At 36.5% G+C, this 25,470-nt stretch overlaps 3 protein-coding genes across 5 annotated transcripts; 2 read left to right on the forward strand and 1 right to left on the reverse strand.

The window, feature by feature from the left end:
* Positions 1 to 1,219: 1,219 nt before the first annotated feature.
* On the forward strand, positions 1,220 to 9,091 carry LOC141610635 (protein STRUBBELIG-RECEPTOR FAMILY 3-like). Of its 3 annotated transcripts, none has more exons than XM_074428817.1 (16): positions 1,220 to 1,530; positions 2,229 to 2,412; positions 3,048 to 3,180; positions 3,255 to 3,326; positions 3,452 to 3,517; positions 3,692 to 3,763; positions 3,858 to 3,929; positions 4,012 to 4,083; positions 4,171 to 4,236; positions 4,344 to 4,409; positions 4,760 to 5,630; positions 5,805 to 6,076; positions 7,615 to 7,753; positions 7,983 to 8,119; positions 8,208 to 8,364; positions 8,605 to 9,091. In XM_074428817.1, the coding sequence occupies exons 2-16, from the start codon at positions 2,310 to 2,312 to the stop codon at positions 8,680 to 8,682; spliced, it is 2,376 nt and encodes a 791-aa protein (XP_074284918.1). In that variant the 5' UTR covers positions 1,220 to 1,530; positions 2,229 to 2,309; the 3' UTR covers positions 8,683 to 9,091. The 3 variants fall into 3 exon arrangements, with proteins under 3 accessions (XP_074284918.1, XP_074284919.1, XP_074284920.1); XM_074428818.1 differs by having other exon boundaries at positions 1,229 to 1,539; XM_074428819.1 differs by lacking the exon at positions 1,220 to 1,530 and adding an exon at positions 1,721 to 1,806.
* Positions 9,072 to 14,956, reverse strand: LOC141610636 (glucuronokinase 1-like). The gene is made up of 6 exons (XM_074428820.1): positions 14,606 to 14,956; positions 12,140 to 12,289; positions 11,407 to 11,595; positions 11,206 to 11,322; positions 9,605 to 9,765; positions 9,072 to 9,454 (listed from the first exon to the last, which is right to left on the reverse strand). The coding sequence occupies exons 1-6, from the start codon at positions 14,801 to 14,803 to the stop codon at positions 9,208 to 9,210; spliced, it is 1,062 nt and encodes a 353-aa protein (XP_074284921.1). The 5' UTR covers positions 14,804 to 14,956; the 3' UTR covers positions 9,072 to 9,207.
* Positions 14,957 to 17,372: 2,416 nt separating this feature from the next.
* On the forward strand, positions 17,373 to 17,940 carry LOC141612635 (uncharacterized). The gene has a single exon (XM_074431451.1). The coding sequence runs from the start codon at positions 17,627 to 17,629 to the stop codon at positions 17,831 to 17,833; it is 207 nt and encodes a 68-aa protein (XP_074287552.1). The 5' UTR covers positions 17,373 to 17,626; the 3' UTR covers positions 17,834 to 17,940.
* The last annotated feature ends 7,530 nt before the right edge of the window (positions 17,941 to 25,470 follow it).

A 25,470-nucleotide genomic window follows, 5' to 3' on the forward strand; every position in this document is an offset into this window, starting at 1 on the left:
CAATGAGATTTTGTGTTGCTATAAATAGCATAAATGCTAAAATAAATAACAGACGGATAAAGTATACACAAATTCTCATTATAGACGGACACTACCCGTCTATACGTATAGACGGATACCATTTCCTCTCATAAAGTATCCATTTGCCAGAAAGTGGGAAGCACATGGGGGGTGCCCCACCTTGTCCCCCCTACCCATTTTATTAGAGGTTTTTACCCATCTGTTCGTCCACCCGTCTATACCAAAATCTATTGTAAAGTATAATAGTTTAATCTGGATGATGTCAATACACTGCATGTTACTGATAAGGGTGAAATCGTAAGCAATGCTAATCCTCTTAAAAGTCGTTATTACAAGTCATTTTTAACACACTTTCTAGGAGTAATTTTCTATACAAGTAAACAAGTCCAAATTCCACACCATCCTACAACTGGAAAAACAGTAAACAACAAAAAAAGTAACAGTAGATAATGACTACCAAAAAAACAACTTACAATCTCTCCGCTTACCTTTTCAATTTCCCCAATTCTTATTTCAGACCAAGGGTATCCGTCTTATTAATAAGACGGATACCATATTCTCTCACAAAATACCCATTTAGGGTGAGTGGAGAAGCACATGGAGGGTCCCACCTTTGTCCCCTCTACCCATTTCCTCTCACATAACTACCCGTCTTAAAATCCGACCCGTTTTAAGCAAGACTTACTCTTTCAATTTCCGATCCTCCTTTTTATCTTCGTGTCTCATCTTATATATCACTATCTTTACCTTTAAATATAAAAATCACACTAAAAATTAAGCCAATGCATAAATGAATTGAAAAATAGAAATAATGGAACAAGATATGTTTCGAATTAAAAAATAGAAATAATAGAACATGAGATGAAACATAAAAATTGAACATAAAACCAACTTCCTGTTCTACCTTTTTAGTTCGTACTTAAAATTTTACCTTTAAATAACTCATTGATCATTCTTAAGACGGTTATATACATTTTAATTGTAAATGAGTTAAATATTATCCTATATAAAGAGTACTAAAACTTGAGAGGCGGTTTTTTATTAAGTTATTGAGATACCAGTCTTCCGTACCCTTTTATTTGTATTTTGTGACCTTTTTGTTATTGACCGTAACATAGTAATTTTGTACATATTTACATAATAAATATACTCATTTTATCTTTAATCATAATTTATACCTATTTTATTACCGAGAGACGTCAATCAGGAGACATACGCATTTTCGTCTTAAACAAACCAATTTGTCTTGCTTCTTTACTTCTTCGTCCTTTCCACTTTGTTTGAAGCATAAACTTAGCTTAAACAATACAATAAACACCATTTTTATCTCTCTCTAACTTTCCCTGTGTTCATCACTTCAATCATTGTTTATTTGTTTATGGGTATTTTTTAATTACTTCCAAAAGGGTAAAAACAAAACTACACAGTAAAAAAGATTCAAGCTTGATACAGTTCAAAATCTACATTATTATTCACTGTTCATCCCTCAAATACTAAGCCCTTCACTTTGTAAGTTATGTTAACCTTTTTTATCTTATATTTTGAAGTAATTATTGTTTTTGTCTTTTTGAGATTGAATGTTATAGTTTTACTGTTGTTTCATAGGAGTAAAACTGTTCCCTTTTTTTTACTGGGTTGATGGGTTATTTGGTTATGTTTAGTTGGATGTTGCGTAATTATTTTTGTATAGTCGGGTGTACGATGATGTGGTACATTGATTTTTCTTAGTTATTCACGGAATATGCTCTCAAATCCAATATTCTCATTGGTTTGGTGTATGATGAGGTGGTACCTAAGAATTAGTCTTGTTAGTGCTTTTGTAGATTTATGTGGGTTTAATTATTTACTTCCGTCCCAATCATTTGTTTACCTTTTATTTATTCTTGGTGAGGAGTTTTTTATTTTAGTCACAGGTAAACAAATGATTAGGACGGAGGGAGTACATTGTGATTTTGTGAGTGAATATGTAAATTGTAAAATTTGTGACATAAATTGTTGGTTTATTTAGTATTGGAGTATAAGAATAGTTATGTTGCTGTTTGATATTGGTCTGAGACTCTGAGTAGTGGTGGAGCGATAGGGTTAGCAGGGACTCTCGCCTCTCAAAGCAATGTAATAGTTGAATTTTAGCTAAAGTTTTCGACTTTTGTTCTTATTTTCATATTAATTCGTCCCCTTAAATTTCCGACTTTTGCTGTTTGATACAGATTGGGAGTTGTTTCATAGTTTCGAGGTTAAGGGATCCTGAGAACTCGATTGGGTTAGGGAAAAGGTAGCGCCTTGGATGAATGGGGTGGCGGACATATGTCACGGTTTGGGCAGAGGCTCTCATGGTCTTGGTTTTCATAGGTATGCAGCATTTTGTCCGCGGGTCAACCAATCCTGATGATGGTAAGTCTTAATTTCATCTGGTTGATTCCGAATTGAACTGTGATTGATATTGTAATGCTACCAATTCTGTCTAGGAGTATTGGTTTTAACTATGAATTTTTATGTTCACCAACTTTGCGCGTGTTGAATCGTGTATTAATCAATACGACTAACCTGGTGTTTTCGTCTATAATTATGTGTGAAACATTTGAGTTTTAAATTCATACTGTTTCTCAAGCAAGGAGCGAGGAGGTAAACCTAAATTATACTCGGTGTTGGATGTCACGGAGTAAATTTAGTTTCATCTGTCTCTCTGGTGTTTTGAACTCTTTCTATAGCCAATTACTCCATTCTGCATTAATTTGTCATGCTACGCTATGATTCCATTACACGGGTTGGTGGCTGGACATGATTTGCTTGCACAAATTAGTTAATCATCATGGGAATGTGATAGAGTTGGTTCATGTTTCATGATATGTTCCCTTTTTCATGAAAATATCTCTGGAAGCCAGTTCAAAAATGGCCGACATTTGTGATTTGTCCTTAATTCTTGAATTTCTCTAATTCTATTTTTCTCCGCCTGAATATCTAATTTGAGTAGTTGTTAATAAATATGCGGCTAATTGGTATTCATCAATATTTTTGGTTCAACGTAGTTACTGCGATTAACAGCTTCTACACTGCTCTTGGCTCTCCCGGTCTTCCGAGTTGGGTTGGTGTCGGTGGAGATCCATGTGGTGAAGCTTGGCAAGGAGTCCAATGTGACACCGCAAATAACATCATTTCAATGTAAGTGCCAGACTTCTCTTTAATTCACAATATGTCACTTACACCTACGGTTCTAATTTGTATTTACACGACAGAACTCTTATTGACGCTAATTTAGGAGGTGAACTTGGTGATGGCCTAGGTTCATTTTCATCTATCCAATTAATGTAAGCTTCTTTCTTCTTTATCCGTATTACGATCAACACAGCCATGTAGCCTGACTTTTTTTTTTTAAGGCATCTACCTTTCTTCGCCGTATATTGCTGAGTCCTTGCACTGTCCATTTCTACAGTGATTTAAGCAACAACCATATTGGTGGGAGTGTTCCAGCAAATTTACCAGTCTCGTTGAAAAGCTTGTAAGTCTTACGAAAATCAGCATATCCTGTAGAATCATTGACTCCTAGGGCTTCGGGCTTTATAACGCTCTTTTTTTTTTTTTTTTTTTTTTTTTTCTCTCTCGTGTACTGCTCCGTCAAGTCTATTCTGTATACTTCTTAATGCAAAACATATGATCATCTTTACCATGTCAGTTTTCTTTCAGATAATAATTTAACAGGAAGCATCCCAGACAGTATCTCTTCGCTTACCAATCTCATCACATTGTAAGCTTTTATTTTTCTCCAGTCATTTATATCGTCTCTTGTAAATGCCGCCTTTTTTCTCCTTTATAATCTTTGGAAAATCATGCGTATATAGGAAGCTGAATGACAACCATCTTACTGGGGAATTACCGGACTCGTTCCAGTCTCTGACTTCATTGTCCAGCATGTAAGTTTGCATTTGATTTTCCATTATTTCGGGCTTTCTATTCCATCCGTAATATTAACAATTATCGTCTTTCCTTGTACAGAGACTTAGGGAGCAATAGTTTGAGTGGAAAACTTCCTCCTTCAATGGAGAATTTGTCTGCTCTCTCAAGCCTGTAAGTAATCGTTGCACTTTCACCGCTTTCTCCGTTACCACAAGTTTTTTTTTTCCTTAGTCATGAGGCCAACTTTGTTTCTTCCAGACACTTGCAGGACAATCAATTCTCGGGAACCCTTGATGTTCTTCAAAACCTTCCACTGCAAGACCTGTACTGTTCTTAATCTTTGAATTCTGAATAACTCATATGAATGCTTTTTCTTTATTCGGATGTTATTGTTTTTTAACTTATTTAATTTGTTGCTATTATGTCAACAGGAATGTGGAAAGGAACAACTTCTCTGGGCCGATACCTGATAAGCTGCTAAATATTCCCAACTTCAAGTGAGGTTCAGAGCTGGTCTCTTTTGTTTTGCATATTTCTTTCTCTGATCATGTGAAACACGACGACTTCTGAGTAAACGATGATCATGTTGACAGTTTCATGGATTATGGACGAGTAATCAATTGAATGTGCCTAAACATAACTAAAAGAGGCGAACTTGAGTATTTAGGTTATTTAGAGAACTTTTCATTGAGGTTAGGGTTGTATGAGATGATTTTGAAAGAGCAAGAGTGCATGTAAAAATTCGTAAAAACGAAAGGGTACGTCGTAGAAAATCTGTTGGTATTAATCATGTGGTTTAGTCATTTTTGTGTCTGCTACTTAGATTAGTATAATGTTTCCTATACAGGAGTGATGGAAATCCTTTTAATACAGCTACTGCTCCAATGGCTTCACCGCCAGCTCCGCCAATGCAGCCTTCTCCGATTTTTCAAGGGGCGCCGTCTAAATCACCTCCTCGATCTGGTTCAACTTCTGATTCTGGTTCTGGCTCTGGCTCGAGGCAGACACCTCCTGGAAGACAGGCAGCATCGCCATCTACGGTTCTGGAACCTCATACTCAGAAGAAGAATCAGTCCTCAAAAACCAGGAGGATTGTTGGGATATCGATTGCTTCTGTTATCGGTTTCATAATTTTAATTTTGGCCCTATTGCTCTGTGTACCATGGTGTTTTAGCAGAAGTAAAGAATATTACCGCGACACAAGGAGGCATGAAATTCAACCATATGTCGGCACGAGAGAGACCCCTCTCAATAATGACTCTTTTAGTCAGCAAAATAATCAAGTTGAAAAAGGGATGCCTCAAAAAGATGCTGTTGTGGATATTAAAGATGAGCCTCAAGCACCAGTTCGAAGAATTGCTGCAGTTCCCGCACCACGAAATGGAGAGAGCCTATACTCGGAAAGGTCCACCAACACATTGAGGAAGCTTGACAGCGGCATGAGCTTTAGTGACATTGAACTTATGATACCTCCCCCACCTCCTCCACCGCCACCACCACCACCTCCACCTCCTTTTTCTTCGTCGAGAGTGATTGCTAAGCCCATTGCATCACAAGAATCGGTCCCAAAACCTTCTACCAGACCTCTTCCATTGACATCAGTAAAATCTTTCACAGTTGCCTCTCTTCAGGAATATACCAACAGCTTTTCCCAAGATAATCTTCTTGGAAGCGGCATGCTGGGAACTGTTTATCGGGCAGTGCTTCCAAATGGCAAGGTACAATTTTCTTTTATAACTTCCATAACTCGAATTTGTAGCCGTGAGTTTGACTGGAAGTTGTAATAGGGTGGGATTGCCCATGCATGTATAGTATGTACTATGTAGCTTGTGTATTTCTATCTATTCATGTAAATTTCTGTGTCTGAAATGCACCTTTGGATGGATTTGCAGATGCTTGCAGTCAAAAAACTCGACAAAGGTATTGCCAATAGAATGAAAGAACATGAGTTTGTTGAGCTTGTTAACAACATCGACAGGATTCGGCATGTTAACGTCGTGGAACTTGTGGGCTTCTGTTCGGAGCATGGTCAGCGACTCTTGATTTATGAGTACTGTAGTAATGGCACATTAAATGATGCATTGCACTTAGATGATGAGTACAGAAAGCAGCTTTCTTGGAATACTCGCACACAAATGGCACTTGGAGCTGCGAGAGCCCTTGAGTAAGTAGATTGTCTTTTCATGGCAGTATAAGTATGTCCTTGGAATTTAGTGTTACCTCCCATACAAAACAAAGTGCGTCGTTTAATTCAAGATTATGATTCGAATTAGTGGCAACTAATAAAATTTTGGGTTATTTAATGATAATACTCCATACTATTATGGTGCTTCTCAAAATACTCCAAGCAATAATTTAACTACCAATATACTCAACTATTATACTCCTTCTCTTTTAATAGAATGGTCCATTTATTAACCTGTAACAACTGGTAAAAGTAAGCGTAGGGTCTAGCTTCTTCCTTATAAGATGATCTTCATCTTCTTCCTTTCTCTTTGAATGAAATCCTGCATTTTTGTTTCAATTTATTTCTTCCTTATTTTTTTATAAATTTATTTCTCCACTCTCATCACGTCAGTTATTCTTTTTTTTTATTATTATCTCTCATCTCCCCTTTTAACATGAAATTTGTTTTTCCTGCCTTTTGAATGTTTCTCTTCGTCAACATAAAATATTCGCCTATAACTTCTTCCCCAAAACTGCCCCTAATCACTAATCTTTAACTTAACTAATTTCTCCATTTCCCCAATTCCATGACAAGAAATCATCAGAAATAACGACGCCAACGGCTTCTTTAGATACCCGAGCTCCTCCATTCCGTCCTTATTTCGTCTGCAGCACAGGAGGAACTGCAAAATTACGTCGTCGTTGATTTGGGATAAACCCGTTTCCATTAGTATTAGGAGTAGACACAATCAAAAAGAGTTAGGATCAATACCCAAGAACATAATCAACAAGAATGGTCCAAAAACACAATTAATGAAGGGGGAGCATTTGATTGAAAATCTGGAGAAGGGAGAGAAGGCCTGAGTGAAGGGACTGGTTTCACCTTATCTGGCGGAAGAGGGGAGGGTTATGACTAATTTTTCAGTGAGATTATTTTCCTAAAATCCCTTGCTGGGAATGAGGATGGATCTAGAGAGACAGAGTGATGATTTGGTAGGAATGGTGAGAAGGTAGGCGAAGAATTGGTGATGAGAGAGACCGTAGTGCGAAAAGGAAGCAGATGTTAATGGATTAGGAATTAGGTGCATCTGTTTTTATTGCCTTTTGATGCTTTGGTGATAAGGTGACATATCCATGGTATATTTTTGGATTATCGTTTTTTGATAATCTTTGAACAAGAAAAGTTTCGCAGTTGGGTGTGTTGATTTGAGAATAGGGGAAGAAAGAAAAGGGTAAAAAACACAAAAAAACCGGCTAAACAGGTAGCCCTTCCACACGTTCTAGTAAAAGAAAAAGGGGATAATAGTTGGATATATTGATAGTTAAATTACAGTTTAGAGTATTTTGAGAAGCACTCCAATAGTTTGGAGTATTCTCATTAAATAACCCTAAAATTTTCTGAAAGTTACTCTTTAGGTTTTTCTGTCACTTTCATTTTGTGTTGGGAAGAATCAACTTTTGTTCAAAGAGTTTCTAGAAACATCGAAGCGGTCTACTCTTTTTTAGTAATGTTGTCTTCTTTGACATCTGAAACAGATATCTACATGAAGTCTGTGAACCACCAGTCATCCACAGAAACTTCAAATCTGCCAATATTTTGCTTGATGATGAACTCAATGTCCGGCTCTCCGATTGTGGCTTGGCTACTCTGATAGCATCTGGCTCTGTTAGCCAGGTAAGCTAAAATAGTGTTTTTTTTTTTTTTTTAAACGGTGACTTAGATTATGGGAAGCTTTAATGGTGCTCGCATTCACTCCTTAGAAAGCCTGAAGACAAGGCGTTACTACATGTAACTTGTCTGAAAAGGATATATCTCTCTCGTCATAATGTACTGGATTTTTATCAAAAAAACGTAATATACGCGTCGTTTAGTTCTGTACTGAAATGCTGCTACTTAATCTCAGTTGTCAGGTCACCTTCTATCAGCTTATGGATACGGTGCGCCAGAGTTTGAATCAGGAGTCTATACTTCCCAAAGTGATGTTTACAGCTTTGGCGTGGTTATGTTGGAACTTTTGACAGGTCGAATGTCATATGACAGGTAAATATCAGTAACTGAGAATCTCAATTCATAACCTTACCTTTTTCAGAAAATCGTTCATTCTATGTTTGTCTGAAATTACCCCCAGGACTCGAATTCGAGGGGAACAGATCTTGGTAAGATGGGCAGTTCCTCAGTTACATGATATTGATGCTTTACAACGGATGGTTGATCCGTCTCTTAACGGTGAATATCCAACTAAATCATTATCACATTTTGCCGACATTATTTCACGATGTGTACAGGTGAGTAACCAATCTCTGCACCCTTGTTGCATTTTGTTCAGTAGGAATCAGAATGGTTATATCTTGTTGTGACCCAACTTAGCCCTAATGAAACTTTTAATGCTCTTGACGTCGAACAATAATAATATTGGTTGGAAGACGTCTCTCTAACCGTTATGTTTTAGCTGGTAACATCATTTTTATCTGCGATATTCATACCCCGGGAAAAAGTCACTGACCGAGAATGACTAAATTCTGCAGACTGAGCCAGGATTCCGGCCACTGATGTCCGAAGTAGTACAAGACCTCCAACACTTGTTACTAAGAGGTTCCCCGTAATTCTCTTCCGCTACTCCTGTAGCTCCCTCAAGCAACTGTCATCTTGATGGTCCAATTATTCGTCGAAGTCCTGCAAGCTGTTGAATACTGAACATGCTATGTACAGCAAAATGCAATGACATCATTGTTTGGCAAATGACAGAATTAATTCTGTGATTATTCCAATTTGATAATGTGCAGTTAATTAGTACTAGTGTTTTGGGTGTACAATTAAATTTGCCTATAATTTAATGTTTCTATGTAATTTGTAATCAATTTTTTTGTATGTTAAGTTTTATTTTTGTCTGTTCGTTTTTTGGAGGCATTGGTTATCAGATTATGTAGTTCTTGAACAGAACATGGTTATAAGTAGTTACTAGTTTGTAATAAGACAGTAACATGAAGCGAAATTGTTTAAATGCATCGCAAATCCGCCTTTTTTCCTCTTATGATCAAGAAAGAAGAAATCAGTTACAATGTCGAGTATAAAGATTAATAATGTCTAGTATAAGAGATGGTTGAATCATTGGAGGTCGGAAATTGTATTTATTTGGAAGATGAACTTTGGACATCGATATCTTTCAAAAAAGAAGGAACGACTTGAACAGGTTGAAAAATAAAGCCAGCACTCTTGCATGCATCCTCGAGAAGTTTTACTTGTTCCGGTCCATCAGGGCAGTACGCAACCACAGCTCCACCACTGCCGGTAAATTTGGATGCAGCGCCTACATCCCGAGCTATCTGTACCATCTTTATGTTCAAATCACCAAGAGCTTCGTCTCCAAACATTTTCCTGCAAAAAAAAAAAATTTAAAGCTAAAATTAAATCATTAAGACTTGCTATATAACAGATTAACATTCCTAGACGGAATTTAGACAATTTACTTAACATCAGGTAAACCAACGATTAAAAAAAAAAAAACAAAGAAAATTCACGCTTTACCTTCGCAAGTCGAAGTTGTGGTTCATCAATGATGCCAGTTTTGTGTAGTCCTTGTCGAGTAAGGCCTGTCGTCCCTCAATGGCTACATTAGCAACTTCATTCATTGTAGATCTTATAAACTCATCACCGTCAAGCCATCTTTTCTTAACAGTACTATGCACCTGTAAAATGTAGTGTCGAACTGTCAACACAAGTTTAAATCATTAATGTACAGAAGTATCCTACAAGCTATACAGTAATATATATACTACTGCATAATCACAAGTAGAACAGCGAAAAAATGACCCGATCCAAGCCCGAGAACTACATCTGAATTCTGAAGTTGACAAAAACCCATATGATCTGGTCGGAAATGAGCTGACAGAAAAGGACCAGTCCGAAATGGCCTTATATGACCCGCAACGGCTGAATTAAACAAAAACCTCTACAGCTATGACCTGCAATAAGCCGTAACGACCCAATGGTCCTGACCCGGAAATAACCCCTCCGAAATTTACCCAACAGAAGTGAGGTACACCCAAAATGACCCGCTAATATCATTATATCACACCTGGAAATAACCCCACCTAAATTTACCCAACCAAAGTGAGGTACACCCAAAATGACCGGATAATCGCACCTGAAAATGATCAGGGCTAAGTGACCTAATCCGAAAGACCCATTTGCTAGATCTAATCACAAGTCAATTTGCAGGAAAAATAAATGTCGTCATTTTATACATCCATTACCCTATTCATCAATTATGGGAAATAGAAGACAGCCAAATGGAAAAAAAAGAAGTGAAGAATACGACATGAATTTAACCCACCAATGATCTCCTCATTCTAAGCATCTCCCATGCTAATAATTCTAGCACTAACTACAAACATATTTTGCACAATAATCCAAGCAATAGAATGCTCAACCTCGCAAAAAAATCTTACTGTTCCTCTCAACCCACAACCTGAGACTTAGACAGTTGCAACTAAACTATAACTGACCCAGCTTTTCTGCTATCGTGTCTGTACTCTATGATCTTCTTTCTGTCGAAAGACTTTTTTCTTCTGCTACCTCCATGCCTTAGTAAAACAGACTGCTACACTTCAGTAGCAAAAGAGCATTGGACGGACTAGAAAGTGATTGTGATTCTAACTGCAGCAACCTCCCTAGAATTTGGAATAAAACAGTGCCTATGAAGGTTGGTGCGACTCCAAACAACCCAACTCCACTGTTTAATACTGAATTGCAGCCTGAATAATGATGGGAAACAAAAAGGTGGAAATGTGATACCGTAGTCCTTAACAGTAGCAACGTATTAGCCGCTTTACGTGCTGGTACTTTTCACTAAGATAATCTCTCTAATTCTCATTCATGTCAGTCTGTTCTCCAGCATATACAAGAGCAATTTGGGAGCAGTGCTTTATTCCATACAAACTGTTTCTGATATCTTTCAAAACCTTTGACCATATCAATATGGAATTACATTACATAGGTCATGATGTCACTACAGATATATACTTTTCAAAAAATGCTAGGAATCAAATAAGGATCAGAAACCAAGCGGGGGTGAAGAAAAATGGGAACTGGGAAATGCGAGAATTTGAGGAACAGGAACAGCTTACCTTTCCAGAGTCACTTGGATTTTCAGCATAAATGAGATAGAGTGGAGGAAGCAGACTAATATCCATTGGCGTATAAATGCCATGACCCAGTTTGTCCATGTGAATTTTGCTAAAATCCTATACAAAAGTAGCTAAAATTAGGGAAGCGCAGATACATCACATAGTCCCTTAGGCTATGAGCAAAGTTTATCTATCTCATACCATGAAAACAAGTCCTCCGTAAACTTGCGCAACTCGGTCCTGGAGACCGGCAACAATTCCAAGCTCTTTCTCAGCTTCTAATATAAGATTGGGTCTTTCCTCAACCTTAACTAGGTGTCTAACTTTGTAGAAATCGAGCATACAGTTTAGAGCTGCACATACGATTGCACTTGAACCTGAAAGTCCTGTCTGAACAGTCAAAAATAATATTCAGCTGCAGTATGGTATAAACAAAATCCATATGCAACTTGAACATAGATACGCAACTTCATCAAAAGTATCTATCAGTCCCTCAGTTCCAAGAATAATGATCAGATTTCCGAAACCAAAAATACTGGTCACTATTTTGAGTTTATTAAGGTATTATAATGGCATCTCTATACTACTATTTTCTTTTTCGACAAAAGAAGTCACATGAAAACAAATCATGTATCTTAAATGGAAGGGTCAGTTTAGATACACTGAATGCATAAATTCCTAATCTCCGGTGAAACCTTACAAGCGAGCAATGTTCATCATTAATTTGGGACAAAGGGAGGATGTGATCAATACTATGTTTCAAGAGCTTATTGTTGTCTTGGGGTGGAATCAGCTCGTACATGCACAATGTACAATTTAATGCCAGCTAATTTGATACAAGGTAATGAATAGAAGGCACGAGATGCAACGTATGACGTATTTTCACAAGAATTCCTTGCAAAGATTTGGTAACAATTAACGCGCTGAAATTCACCTGGCGAGGAATATTAGTGTCATAGGAAAGGGTAAAATTTCCTCCATGAAGAGCAATGTTATTCTTTTTGCAATATTTAAGGAAGACTTTACAAATGGCCATCAGCAAGCGCACACCTCCATAATAACCCTCATTGTCAAGCCGGGTCACCTACAAACAAAATTACTAAATATTAATACAACTTTGCAAATTAGCAAGCGTACCACAAATGGCAAAGAGAGCCTTTGAGATGTTACATATGTTGGAAATTCTATAACGAGAGCCTTTGGGATGCTGGGGTAATTTTATTATTCGTGGGGTATATTATGTTGGGATATTACGGTTATCTGAAACATGCGTATACTCAAAACCGATAGTGGCAATAGCACATAGTAATACTCCTCTCACCCGAAAACAAAAGGAACTATGGAAGGGTCACCTTCGAAATTTAGAATGAACCCTTATTGAAATAATCTATTTTTTGGGAACAAAAAGTAACCCTTGCCGAGTTGCCATGGTACGTTATTTTACAGAAATGATGATTTGCATTTGATAAGCTAAGGAAAGATATTGTGATACGTAAAATGAGTTTCATTTATTATGGCAGATCAAGCGGCCTAGACGACATTGGAGTACTTGGTCTAGGATTTGGTCCTAGATCTTTCGTAAGCCAATTAAACACACAAGTACTAAATTACATGACACTTTCTCATATTGTTTTCCTCATTATGACAAAACAGCTTTAGGGTCTCGAAGCTACTTAAAACTAGGATTAGATGGTGGTTCATATGATGGTTTCAGCTTCACAGCATTGCGTCGTTATGGAGATTTGCAACATTATTACTTGAATTTGGAAGGGCTTAGTGCTAATAAACAAAGACTTACAATTAATCCTAGGGTTTTTGTTCGAGATAACGATCAAGGGGGGACAGTCATTGATTCTGGTTCATCTTTCACCCATCTGGTTTCAGAGGCACAGAAGGAACTCAAAAAGGTGCTAGAAGCATATTTCAAATCCCATGGAAATAACTACGTCAAAGTTAAACCCAAAAGAGGAGAATTTAAACTTGATTTTAATGTTACAAGAGATTGAGGCATGAAGTAATAGAACTTCCATCAATTACCCTACACTTTATGGGTCGCGTTGACTTAGTACTCAAGTCTGAGAATGTATTCAGTTCGTTAGACAATCCAACAAATGGGTTTTGCTTGGCAATGAGGCCTAGTGACGATAAAGGGACAGTGTTAGGAGCATATCAGCAGAGTAATTTTAGGTTTATATATGATAGAAGCAGGATGATCTTCTTCTTTAAGCAAGAGTATTGTCATCAGGGTGCTTAATTATCTCAATGTATGAAAATAAAAGACGCCAATATTCCATTGGACGTACAAGTTATCTGATCCGGTAAAGTTATTGACGCGGAATCAAGAAAAGATTTTATATCATTCATTTGACTTTGTTGTATGTGTCAAATATCTATCAATAACTAAAGCTACTATGATCCATAGTACATGTACCGAAAAAGTCTTTGTCTAACAAGAAATATAATTAATGAATCAAGGACCATAGAGCATGTATCACCATACTAACATCATTATCATTTTACAGATTATAACACAAAACCACATCAACACAAGAACTCCCAACCAAATGCATTCTTTAATTCCTTCATGTCACCATCACTTCCTTAAAAATATGTCTCACATACACATTTTGCATCACTAATATTACATTGCGAGACATAGGCAAAACCAAGAATTTTACTTAGGCGCGTAAGGCAATAGCGCAAACTAGAAAAAAGATCGGAAATTTCAACTAGGGGAGGTGAACTAACAATGCACTAACGCAAACTTGAAAAAAGATCCGAAATTTTAACTAGGGGGTGTGAACTAGTAATGGAATACGAGCATGATCAGATAATCTAACTAGGGGCGAACTAGTAATGCAATAACGCAAACTAGAAAAAGATCAGAAACAATAACCCAAACTTGAAAAAATATCGTAAATTTTAAACAAAGCGTCTTGCTTGTGACGGGTACATTTCGTCACAAGCTGAAGACGAGGTAAAATGTGACCCATTTAAGACGAAAATGTAACCATTTTACCTAAAAAGTTACCAGAACAATTTCCTAAGCTATAATAATTTGTCATTAAAATTGTCACATTTAACCAGTATTCAGCTTGTGACGAAAAATGTCCGTCTACAGTGAGAATTGGTGAATTTTACATGAGTCCGAACTAGTAATGCAATAATGCCAACTAGAAAAAGATTGTAAATTTTAACTAAAAAATTAAACTTTTTTATTGTCTAGTGACGAGCGCCCCAGCTAGCCCCCAACTTGCTACAGGCGATATATAAAATCATAAAAGGGGTCGGATATACGCAGCCTTAATCACACCTCAACAAAAAAAAAAATATAGGAAATGTAAAAACACAATGCAAAAATAAAATTAGACAAAATGATGAATTTTGAAAAGAAACATACCAGATGATCAAGGGAATTAAATTCGACAAGATCATTAAAAGGATGAGGTTTGATGACAAGATGAAGTGAAGGCTCCAATTTAACAGATGCCCAGAAATTAGAAATACTAATGGCAATTGTATTACCATAATATACATCACTTGGATTACCCAGAAATCCAATTCTAGCGTATGCTTTGTGATCTATTACTTCCGCCATTGATGGGTTTTTGTTGTTATCAACAATGGTGGTGGTGATGATGACGGTCAGGTGAAATCTGGAAAGGGAAATTTTGAGGATTGTTTTTTTTAATCACTTGAGTGAGTTTGATAGTATTTGTTCTGTAGTTCATGTAACTTAATAACCCGGTCCGACCCGACCCGACCCGACAACCGAATTGAAAACCCGATCTTAATCGTAATCTGAATTGACCGAATAAATATGATCCAACCGAACCGTAATCCCTAAATGACTTGATCCCCGAACTAACCCGACCAAAAGCTAACGCGGTTCTTTCAAAGGATAAAAGTAATTTGTCAACGATTTTTGGAACCAGTCAGGGGTAAATTTTATCTCATAAATCAAACGAAGGATCCCCTCAAAAGCTACATGAAGATAGCGATAATAGGACGTACCGAATTAATGGGATCTTTGTTTTGAGATCCCTAGTTTATAAGAAAATTATTTTTCTTTGGTTTCCATTAGATTTGTTTTCGATTATAATTATTCCTTCTAAGTGTCGTATGACGTTCTATTAATGAATGGTTCTTTTCTCTCAAAAAAGCTATCACGGTTGACTTATTTTCAGTTCTACTCGTAAGCATCAAAATAGTATTCGATTAAACTATTTGGCGAATTGAGATCCAGAAAAAACATGTTATTCTCGTGTGGCGTGTTTTAGAAAGGAGATATGGTAAGAACTAAGAAGTTAAAACACACAATAAACTAAGCACATCATGGGAGATGACGTGTTCCTTCCTGAAATAAGTCGTGTCTGATGGCAGGTTCTTTTGAAATCTGAATTCATTTCGTTAATTAAGTCATTTCCCATTTTTTTCTTTTTAAAAGAAAAAATCATTTATTTTCGATGTAGAGCTATGTCATGACTAAAGTAATTAAATTATAGCCAATCAAACTCAAGATAATCGAGTACAAGTTACCAGATTTAAACGTATATGTTAGAATATAATTTTTGATTTTCTATATCATTGTATTTAGAATACAATGATACACAAAATCAAAGATTATATACATTGTATTCTAACGAAGTATAAAGAGAAATACGAAACAGATAAAATATAAAGTAAAATAACGATGCTTATCTTAAATATTAGACTTAAATATCTTCGACTGGAAGTTTACAAGCATCATGTAGGAAGGCCGATCCATCATGGGCGACATTTCTTCAAAGGATGGCCGAGCCACCCTCATTAATATGATCCTAAACTTGGACTTAGTCCACTCTTATCTACTACTACTAGTCTCTATTACCCATGTGTGTTAAGTGAGCTTCATTCCACTTCATTGGTCCAATTCATATCTTTTTACATGTACCGCCGGCCCGCCCATGTCCGACTCACATTTGTTCACACGATTAACAACCTGAGGTAGTGGTGGGGCTAGGGGGTTAGTGTCTTAGTGAAGACGGTCATCCTTTTGAAATAATTGAAATTTTTCGACTTTTAATTAGTTCAGATTTTTTATTTTTTTAGTTACCTTATCTCATTGATACTTAAGGCTTAACTAAAAACTTTGAAACTTCTGGTCGTCAGCGGAGCGAGCCCCCTAGCTCCGCCACTCGTTGACAACTTGTTTACTAGTGCACTTTTATTTAGTTATCTTATTTTAATACATTTAGGTCGATTTTTAACAAGGCGGTTTTATTTGAAGGTTTCGTGTTAACCCGAAACATTATGAAAAAAAAAAACACATTTTGTTGGCGTAGTAAAAGTGTAAAACACAAAATAAAAGACAAATTGCAAAAAAATATGCAAGTGGTGAAATAAACGAAAGCCCCATGATAGCAAGTTCTAACTATCAACCAACAACATTTCACAATTGCATTAACTTACACACCTCTTTGACCTCCAATCCAACTGTTTCCAGACCAACTTGCTATGTCCAATATTTTACCAACCTTGATTGTTATAAATGAACTGACATGCAATTGCATGGTAACCAAGTCAAAACTTCAAATCTATGAATATACCGTAGTTGTTTAAGGGTCATCTCGTCCATTGAATCAGCTTTGTCTCTCATGTAAAAAGTGAGTATAGTCGTATAGATAAGCATTTTTCAAAATTTACAAATGTTCGGTTCACAAACTCATTCCAAACCTGCTAAACCACTTATTCACGAGTCAGAAAAATTGTAACTCTAATCCGCATTTGATCACCTTCGATTATAAGTTATAACCTATGAAAGATTTGAAAGTAATTCGAAATTCTTAAAATTGGCTAAATAACAATATACTCCGTAGTAGAATAATATGCAAAAAGACACCGACTTCATTCATATTTTATTTCCATATTTTCAGTGTTAACGGGCAAGCGTCTCTCCTAAGTCCTAACCCCTCTTTCTGCTACTAGCTATTGCTATAACAAAAATACTTATATAACGCAGCTCTACACAAATTTATTATAAAACAGATTGATTTTATAACTACTTTTACCCCCTACTATGGTTATCCCTTAATTCGTAAATCCATTTTACACTATCTTTATGTAAAACAGCTTTACACAAGACTAACTGTTACTGCAATCGTCTATATATAACCTTCCTCTCTATACCCCCACAAAGTCGCAAAAAACATCCTATACAACCTCAATCAATATTCACACATACTTTTCCTTTCACTTGTTCATACAACTAAGAAAGTGTCAAAATATAGTTAATGCACTCTCACATCAAATGTGAGTAACCAAGTAGTTGCAAAGCACCAAAAACACCTCCAAAAAACCTCTATATAACAAACTTTTTCATATCTTAAAACTAAACTAACAAAACTCTACAACAACAACAAAAAAAAGTTAAACAACCAAAATGGTGTGCTTTTGTTTCCTAGTTGATCAACAAAGACAAGTAAGGAAGAGTAAGCCGGCAGCCGGGTTATGTTCCCGGTGTGGCGGTGGCGCTAGTGTCGCCGATATGAAGACGGCCACAAGGTTTTGCCATGTACCATTGTATTGGAAGTCTTGGCGTGCCATTATGTGCCCCTTTTGTGGAGCTATTCTTAAATCATATGCTTAAATAATTAGAATGAAAATTTGATTATTGTTTGTTACATTGATCATTGATGTTTAACAATATTTTGTATTAGAATTGATGAATATACTTTATAGGATTTACATTATTCATTTGTGTTTTTTTAGATGAACTCATTTTAAATTATACGGAGTAATAGAAAGAGTAATTTGGAGTATAGATAAACTACTCTCTATACATTCTGTTTTTGTCTTATCTACCCCATATAAATAATACTTAACCCGTCATAAGTTTGCGATGAATACGCCCATCACAAATGAGAATTTGTGTATGTTATTAAACACATTTAGACTCGATTTGTTAAAACTAGCTGAAACTGAAAAGTTAGCTGAAAACTGAAAAGCTAACTGATAAGGTAGCTGAAAATTAAGAACTGATAAGCTAACTGATTATATAAAAATGTGTTTGACAAACTAACTGAAAAGGTAGCTAATTTTGATCGTAAAAAGATATAACAATTATTAAATATTAAAAATTAAAGGGGTCAAAATGGGAAGATAAGTTATTTCAGGTACCTGATTTCTCAAAGGATTCCTGAGTAGACCTGTCAAAATTCGATCCGACCCGAAAACCCGACCCGTCCGACCCGTTTTTTGAGGGTTACAAACCCGGTTTTTTGACCCACGACCCGTTTGACCCGAACCCGAAATGACCCGTTATTTTAGGGTCCAGACCCGACCCGAACGGGTCGACCTGTTGGGTCAAGGGAAAATCATGAATTTTATTAAAAATATTAATATTTATATATTGTATTTGAAAATATAGTTAATTTTTTTTATTACTTAAAATTAAAAATTCAACCAAAAAGTCAATTTTATATAACTTTTATAATATTTAATAATAAAATAATTATTAAAAAAACTTGATTTTAATAACTATATCAATATAATTGTTGTATACGATGAATATGATCAAAATAATAACTTTAAATATACTTTACTTTTTAAAAAACATTTTTTAAATTAAAAAAATCATTTAAAAAAGACGTTAAAAATTATTTCTTGACCCGTATTCTGACATAACCCGACCCGTGACCCGTATGAGCCGACCCGTATTTGACCCAATCTGTATTTTGACCCAACCCGTATGACCCGACCCGCCCGACCCGTTTGACAGGTCTATTCCTGAGGTAGCATTTTATTTCAGATAACTTATTTGGTTAAATAAGCTACTTACCAAACACTTGTAAAAAAATCAGGTAGTTGAAATTTTGGTCAAATAAGTTACATAAAATGTCTTGCCTAATAAAACCTTTTTTTTTTTTTTGAAAGGTTGCCTAATAAAACCTTAATCTTCAGTTGCTCTCATTTTTCTAGCGAGTGACTCGTTTGCACATTATATTGGGGTCCTTTATAAAAATAGTCGCTAGCTCGATTCAAACTGTTTACTAAAATAACCATTACATTAATGCATTCACCAAACTATTCATGTTTAAGAAAAATAAGGGCTTGAATATAGTGGAGCGCGAGAGTTAGAGGTGTTCAAATACGGGCTTGGACCGAATATGGGTCGGGCTCACGTTTACTTTTTGGCCCACGGACAAGCGGGTTAGTGGGTTCGGGATGGGTTAGTGGGCTGGGCCTTTGTATTTTTCATTAAATGTCTTGTTCGTACCTGCTTTTTTAGCGGGCGGGATGGGTCGGGTTCAATGGACGAGACGACCCATGAACAGCTCTAGCGGGAGTGCCTCAAAGCGTTGCAAAATGATAACGAATTGAGAGGTCCCGAATCGACTCCCTACACGGGAGTGCTGCGGTACCTGCCATCAAGGGCAACCTTGATGACTTAACTGGTCTCCAGGTTTGCAGAGTGTTCCGGTTTCCCTTGGGTAACCAAAAAAGAAAAATAAGAAGTTTACTAAACTAAACCATATAAAATAAAATGAATCCTATTTAATGTGTATTTGCCTTAGTTTTTAAAAATGTTTTTGGATTTAAAACCACTTTTTCGCCAAACGCATCATTATCTAAAAATTTAAAAAAAAAAATTCTAAAAAGCTAAAAAACAACTTTTTTTTCCATAAAAATAGAAGCACCAATTTGGTACTCCTGGTTTGGTAAAATATTTTTAAAAAAATTAAGCTTGAAAAACTAACTCATTTTTCAGAAGTTAGGCCAAACAGGCTATTATTAAACCAACAACTACAGAGCTGATGTGTTAGTCTATGGTTAAATGTACATTTTTTAAGTGTTCATTTTAGCAATACGTTTTTTTACTCATTACAGTACATGTTTGACAATTTAGTCCCTTTCATTTCTCAAACATGTTCCCTCGTCTCTCTGCTCTCATAGTTGTCCCCCAAGAATAAAAAAAATTAACCACCCCCAACTCCGGCAACCCACAACCGACTGCTGGCCTGTGTTTATGCGTGTTCCAAATGACAACTGTCGAAAAGCCTTACAATCCGCGCATGATAAGGAAACGGTGTAATACCACAGGTTCCGGTATAGGGGTTACTCGACCGAGTGGGCCTTACTCGGTCGAGTAAGGTGTTGGGTGTTATGAGTTTGGGTCTGGTGAGTCTGTACTCGATCGGGTATGAAGATACTTGGTCGAGTTGGCGTACTCGATCGAGTACTCCTTGTACTCGACCGAGTACCCGGTCAGTTACGGGTAATTTCCGAAGATTCGATTAAAAGAGTTGAGGGGTATCTATTATATTTCGTCAGTTTCTAAATCATTTTACAATACCTAAAAGTTTACTACGACTCTCTCTCAACTCTCTTAATCATTTTCCAAGCAAGGATCAAGCCTTTGTGATTCCGGATTCATCTAGCGTTGCATCTATCGTTGTTGTAAGTCTCTAGTTCTTCTAGTTTGGATTAGATTGAGTTATGGTAAACCCTAGTTTGGGTTAATTTGGGGGTTTAGGGTTTGGTCATCATAGGTGTTTTGATTGTTTATTATCATTGTTGTAGGTGACAATGTGGTATTCGTTATGCATTTGTATCATTGATTGCAGCGTAGCGGATTGCGAAAAGGTAGGGTTTTCCTACTCGGTTTACTGTTTAATCATTATAAGTATATGTTTGTATTGTTGTACGATTGTTTATCTGCTGATCGTTGTTGGTGTGTTGGAGTTGTGTTGGTGATGTGATGGTTGTAGATGATGTTCGCGAGGCGCGTCCTCGGCAGAGTGGAGTCACTTGCGGGAGTGGCTTCGCGCCCTAGTTTCGCCCTCTCTGGAACCCGCCACAGGAGGGGATGTGTACATTAATGAACAGGGTTATCGCTCGTTGATGAGCGGGGATTTGGTGAGAATTGGCTACGGTCCCCCACTGGCGGTGTGGATTACCTGTTGCGATGGGTAATCTGGCAGGGCTACACACTTTAGTGTGTAGTCAGTTACTATGTGAGATCGGGAGTTGGAGGTGTGATGATCAGCGGTTTGCTTTACTGTACTTGTCTTCTTTTGGTTATACAGTAAGTCAGTAACTGACCCCATTGTTGTTTTATAAAATCTGTGGTGATCCATTCGGGGATGGTGAGCAAATTGTGACAGGTGGTGATGTGCTTTAGCTATGGAGTCGTCATGGAGAGTCATCACTCGAGTCTAGCTGCCACTATCAAGAGATTTAGCTTTCAGTCTTAGTTGTTGAACTTTCATAGTAGTACTTTGGCTTTTGGTTTTGGATCATGTAAACTTTAATCATTGATACTTTATTAATTGTGTTTTGGATTGTTAACTTTGATATACTAATCTCGGGCATCCGAGATGGTGACGGTCTCTCATGCTAGGGTGGTCCTGATAAGGCACCTTGGTATATGGGGGTGTCACAAACGGTATATTAAAACATACCGTATAGAATATTATAGTGATATTGTATCTTGAAATATATTGGGTTACCATATTATAGAGATTCTAGCTATTAGGATCATTAGAGTGCTATATATATGGTCTTCTTGTAATTGTTATTGACACAGCTCAATCTCATATACTCCCTCCGTCCCGATCATTTGTTGTCCTTTTTCATATTGGGGTGTCTCAGTGAGTTGTTGTCATTTCTATTTTAAGAATGAACTTGATAAACAATTTGATCATTCACACTCAATTTGTTCCACTTGTCATTTAGTAATTGGCCTCTTCCTCTTTTTTGGTCTTTGTGCCAAAACCAAAGGACAACAATTGATCAGGACAGAGAGAGTATATTATTACTCAATTCATATCTCAGTTTATTGTTGAATATTTCGTTTTTATTATGGTATCAGAGCCTCACGCTCTTGAGGCCTACAATATAAAATTACGCTACCCTGTCGATGGGTCAATAATGTAAAACACACATCGGCTGGATTCCGTTCTCGACTATCTATCTAATAATTTATTTTTAGTTTACAAAAAAAAAAGATTTGTCCTATCTTTTGTTCTCTGAGATTAGTTAAGCAAAATAAACACATTGCTTTCCATGTGTAATTGTGCCGTGGTATTCTCTGAGATGAGTGATTTCACTATATCATCTCCCCATAAAAAAAATGATAAAATTTATCCTTTCTTTGACATTTGATTTAATGTCTTCAATTTCGTTCAAGGTGGTATAAATTTGACTGGCGAGTTACGCAACTATAATCACCATGATGGTGGTCCGAATCTATTTGGCGTTCGAAAAACTTTGCGTTCTCCAAATATTGAAATTGACGGATAATTTTCTGATTTACTGAAATTTGTTTAGGTTCGATTAGTATTCCTAATAAATTATTTGATATTGACTAGTATAGCGAATTGAGACTTTCACCAACCGGGTTAGAATCAATATAGGCTACGATAACTGAATAGAGATAATTTAATGATAGCAATCGCATTTTAAATTAGATCTAAAGGGAATATTGAATCGACCGATCATATAACCTTAAACAACGTAATTAGCTATGTTAATAAATTAAATCTGACCCCCGAATGACTACCTAATGAACTTGATCCCTATACTCTTTAATATTATTGAATTTGTCTATTATTTACATTGCAATTAGTTTTAGCAAACAAACAAATTCTTCAAGAAATTGGTTACCTTTAAGACGAACTTAAATATTAGCAAATAGATCAGAACAATTAACTCGCCTCCCTGTGGATTCGATCCTTTCTTGCCACTAGCTACCAGTTAGTAGTAATTTAGGATTTATTTTGATAGACTAACGACTGAAAATAACCTTATCAGTACTCGGTCGAGTACATCGAGTGCTCGGCCGAGTAACCGGTCTGACGGGTTATTTCCGCGGTTTGATTAGAATGTTAAGGGAGTTATATATAATTCGATAATCATTTCGTTAATCAGTTTCTAAAACCTAAAATATTTCTCTAAACTCTCCTTAATCACTCTAACCATCAAGCAAGCAAGGATCTAGCGTTCGGGTTGTCGGGTCTTGTATTCCCGTGACAAACAGATTGTGACGAGGTGTTACTCGTTATGCATTTGTATAACTGATTACAGCGTAGTGGATTGCGAAAAGGTAGGGTTTCCCTACTCAGTTGGCTGTGTAATTGGTTAAGTTGTTTCTGATTAACTGTTGGCATGTTATCTCTTTGATTGTAATTGATGGAGGTTGATTGGATTGTATTGCTGGTTGGTTGTTGTTGTGGGACCATGTCAGGAGATGGTTCCAACCCCATGTTCGCCCCTTGCGACTTCCGTCACAAGGGGGTGTGCACATTAAGGAGCTGGGTCCGCTCGTTGCGATGAGCGGGGCTTAGGTGGTACGGCTGCGGTCCCCACTGGTTGTGTGGGTTACCTGTTGCGATGGGTAACCTGACATGGCTACACACTTTAGGGTATAGTCAGTTAATGGTGATTGTTGGAGTTGGAGTATTGGTTGATTGTGTTGTTTGTACTTGTTTCCGCTGCATATGCTTAATTTGGTTATACAGTTGACTGGCCCCGTTTTATGTTTTCAAAACTGTGGTGATTCATTCGGGGATGGTGAGCTGTTGACTTAGCAGGTGATGGATGTTGAGATAGGTCGCGAGATATGGATGAGCGGAGTCATCACTTGTCACGTCATTTAGCTGTAGTTGAGTTTAGTTTTTTGACTTTTGGTTTTGGTTATACCGTTTTGGAGTTTAAGACTTGAAACCTTTTTATTTAAGTTGTTTTAATAAAATTTGTTTCATTATGGTTTCTATGATGCGTACTACCTCGGGTAACCGAGATGGTAGCGCACCCCCTTACATGCTAAGGTAGTTCTTGGTAAGGTGCTTTGGTATATGAGGGTGTTACAGCCGGGTTGTGCGGGATAGAAAAATCGGAGTCCGAAATTATGGGCCGGGCCAGTGTAGGCCTGGCTGACCCGCGCCAAAGTCCAGCTCTAGTCTCTAGGCTACTTAAAATTAGGAATTAAAGGTGATTCATATGATGGTTTTAGCTCGACATCAATACGACATTATGGAGATTTTCATCATTATTACTTGAATTCGGAAGGGATTAGCGTTGATCAACAAAGACTCTCAATTAATCCTCAAGTTTTCATTCGAGATAATGATAAAGGGGGAACAATCATCGATTCAGGTTTTTCTTTCACATATTTGGTAGTATGGGAATACAAGGAACTCAAAAGAGTGCTAAAGGCATATTTCAAATCCCATCCAAATAGTTATGATAAAATTAGACCTACAAGAGGAGAATTTAAGCTTGATTTATGTTTATAGAGATTAAGACAAGAAGTATCATTAATCATTAATCATTAATCATTGATACTATTAAGGTAAAAACCATTATACATCAGAACTGCTTCACTGCCTCATTCTCCAACTTTTGATTTTTTCCCGTCCAACGTTTACCCTCTAACTTCTCAGTTCTCACCCTTTTCTGATCTAATTAACTTTATTATTTGTGACAATTTCATCTCACAATCAAAATCAGATTATCTTGATTATGATTATCTCCCTTTTTGTTACCTTAACTGGCGTTTCCTACACCAGCGGTTACTGAACAGACAACTCATTTTTGTCTTTTTAATTTGTTTTAATTTATGTACAGTTTTTGTAGACGTCGTGAAATTTGGGGATTAATTTTATCATAATATTTTTCTTTGTTGTTGTTTTCAACAATTTAAGTTTCGTATCTTAGGGTTTTGTATAATTGTGATTAAAGTTGAAATCTAAAGATTGTTAATTGAGATGATTATGAAATTAAAAATGATTGTTTATCTAATATATTCATTACTACAATGTTATACTAAGTATTAGATTTATCGGTTGTTACATGTATGTGACAAAAAATGACTATATATATAGGCAATGATATTTCCAGAAAGGGAATCTTTAATGCCACGAATTTATAACATGCATTTATATAGGAGAAAGTCGTGGCATTAACAATATCACAAAATAGCTCGTGGCATCATCACTCCCCTATATTTATATGGTAACTATTTGAGCAATTAATCATTTCTTTAACAGTACCGATGTTTGGAGGTGATTAATTAAGTAATCACGCTCACTTATATGCGTGATTGTAATCAAGCTCATTTTTATGCGTGATCACGCTAAAAAACATATTACAACTCCTGCATGACTTAATCACGTTTATTTATATCCTCATATTTTTAATGGTAGTGCATGTTATTATGACCCGTGTATTTTTTTGCACGAGTTTAAAACTTGTTAATACTATTAAAACAAAAACCACTATACA

This window comes from Silene latifolia, chromosome 11 (assembly GCF_048544455.1).
Source record: "Silene latifolia isolate original U9 population chromosome 11, ASM4854445v1, whole genome shotgun sequence".
Lineage (NCBI taxonomy): Eukaryota > Viridiplantae > Streptophyta > Magnoliopsida > Caryophyllales > Caryophyllaceae > Silene > Silene latifolia.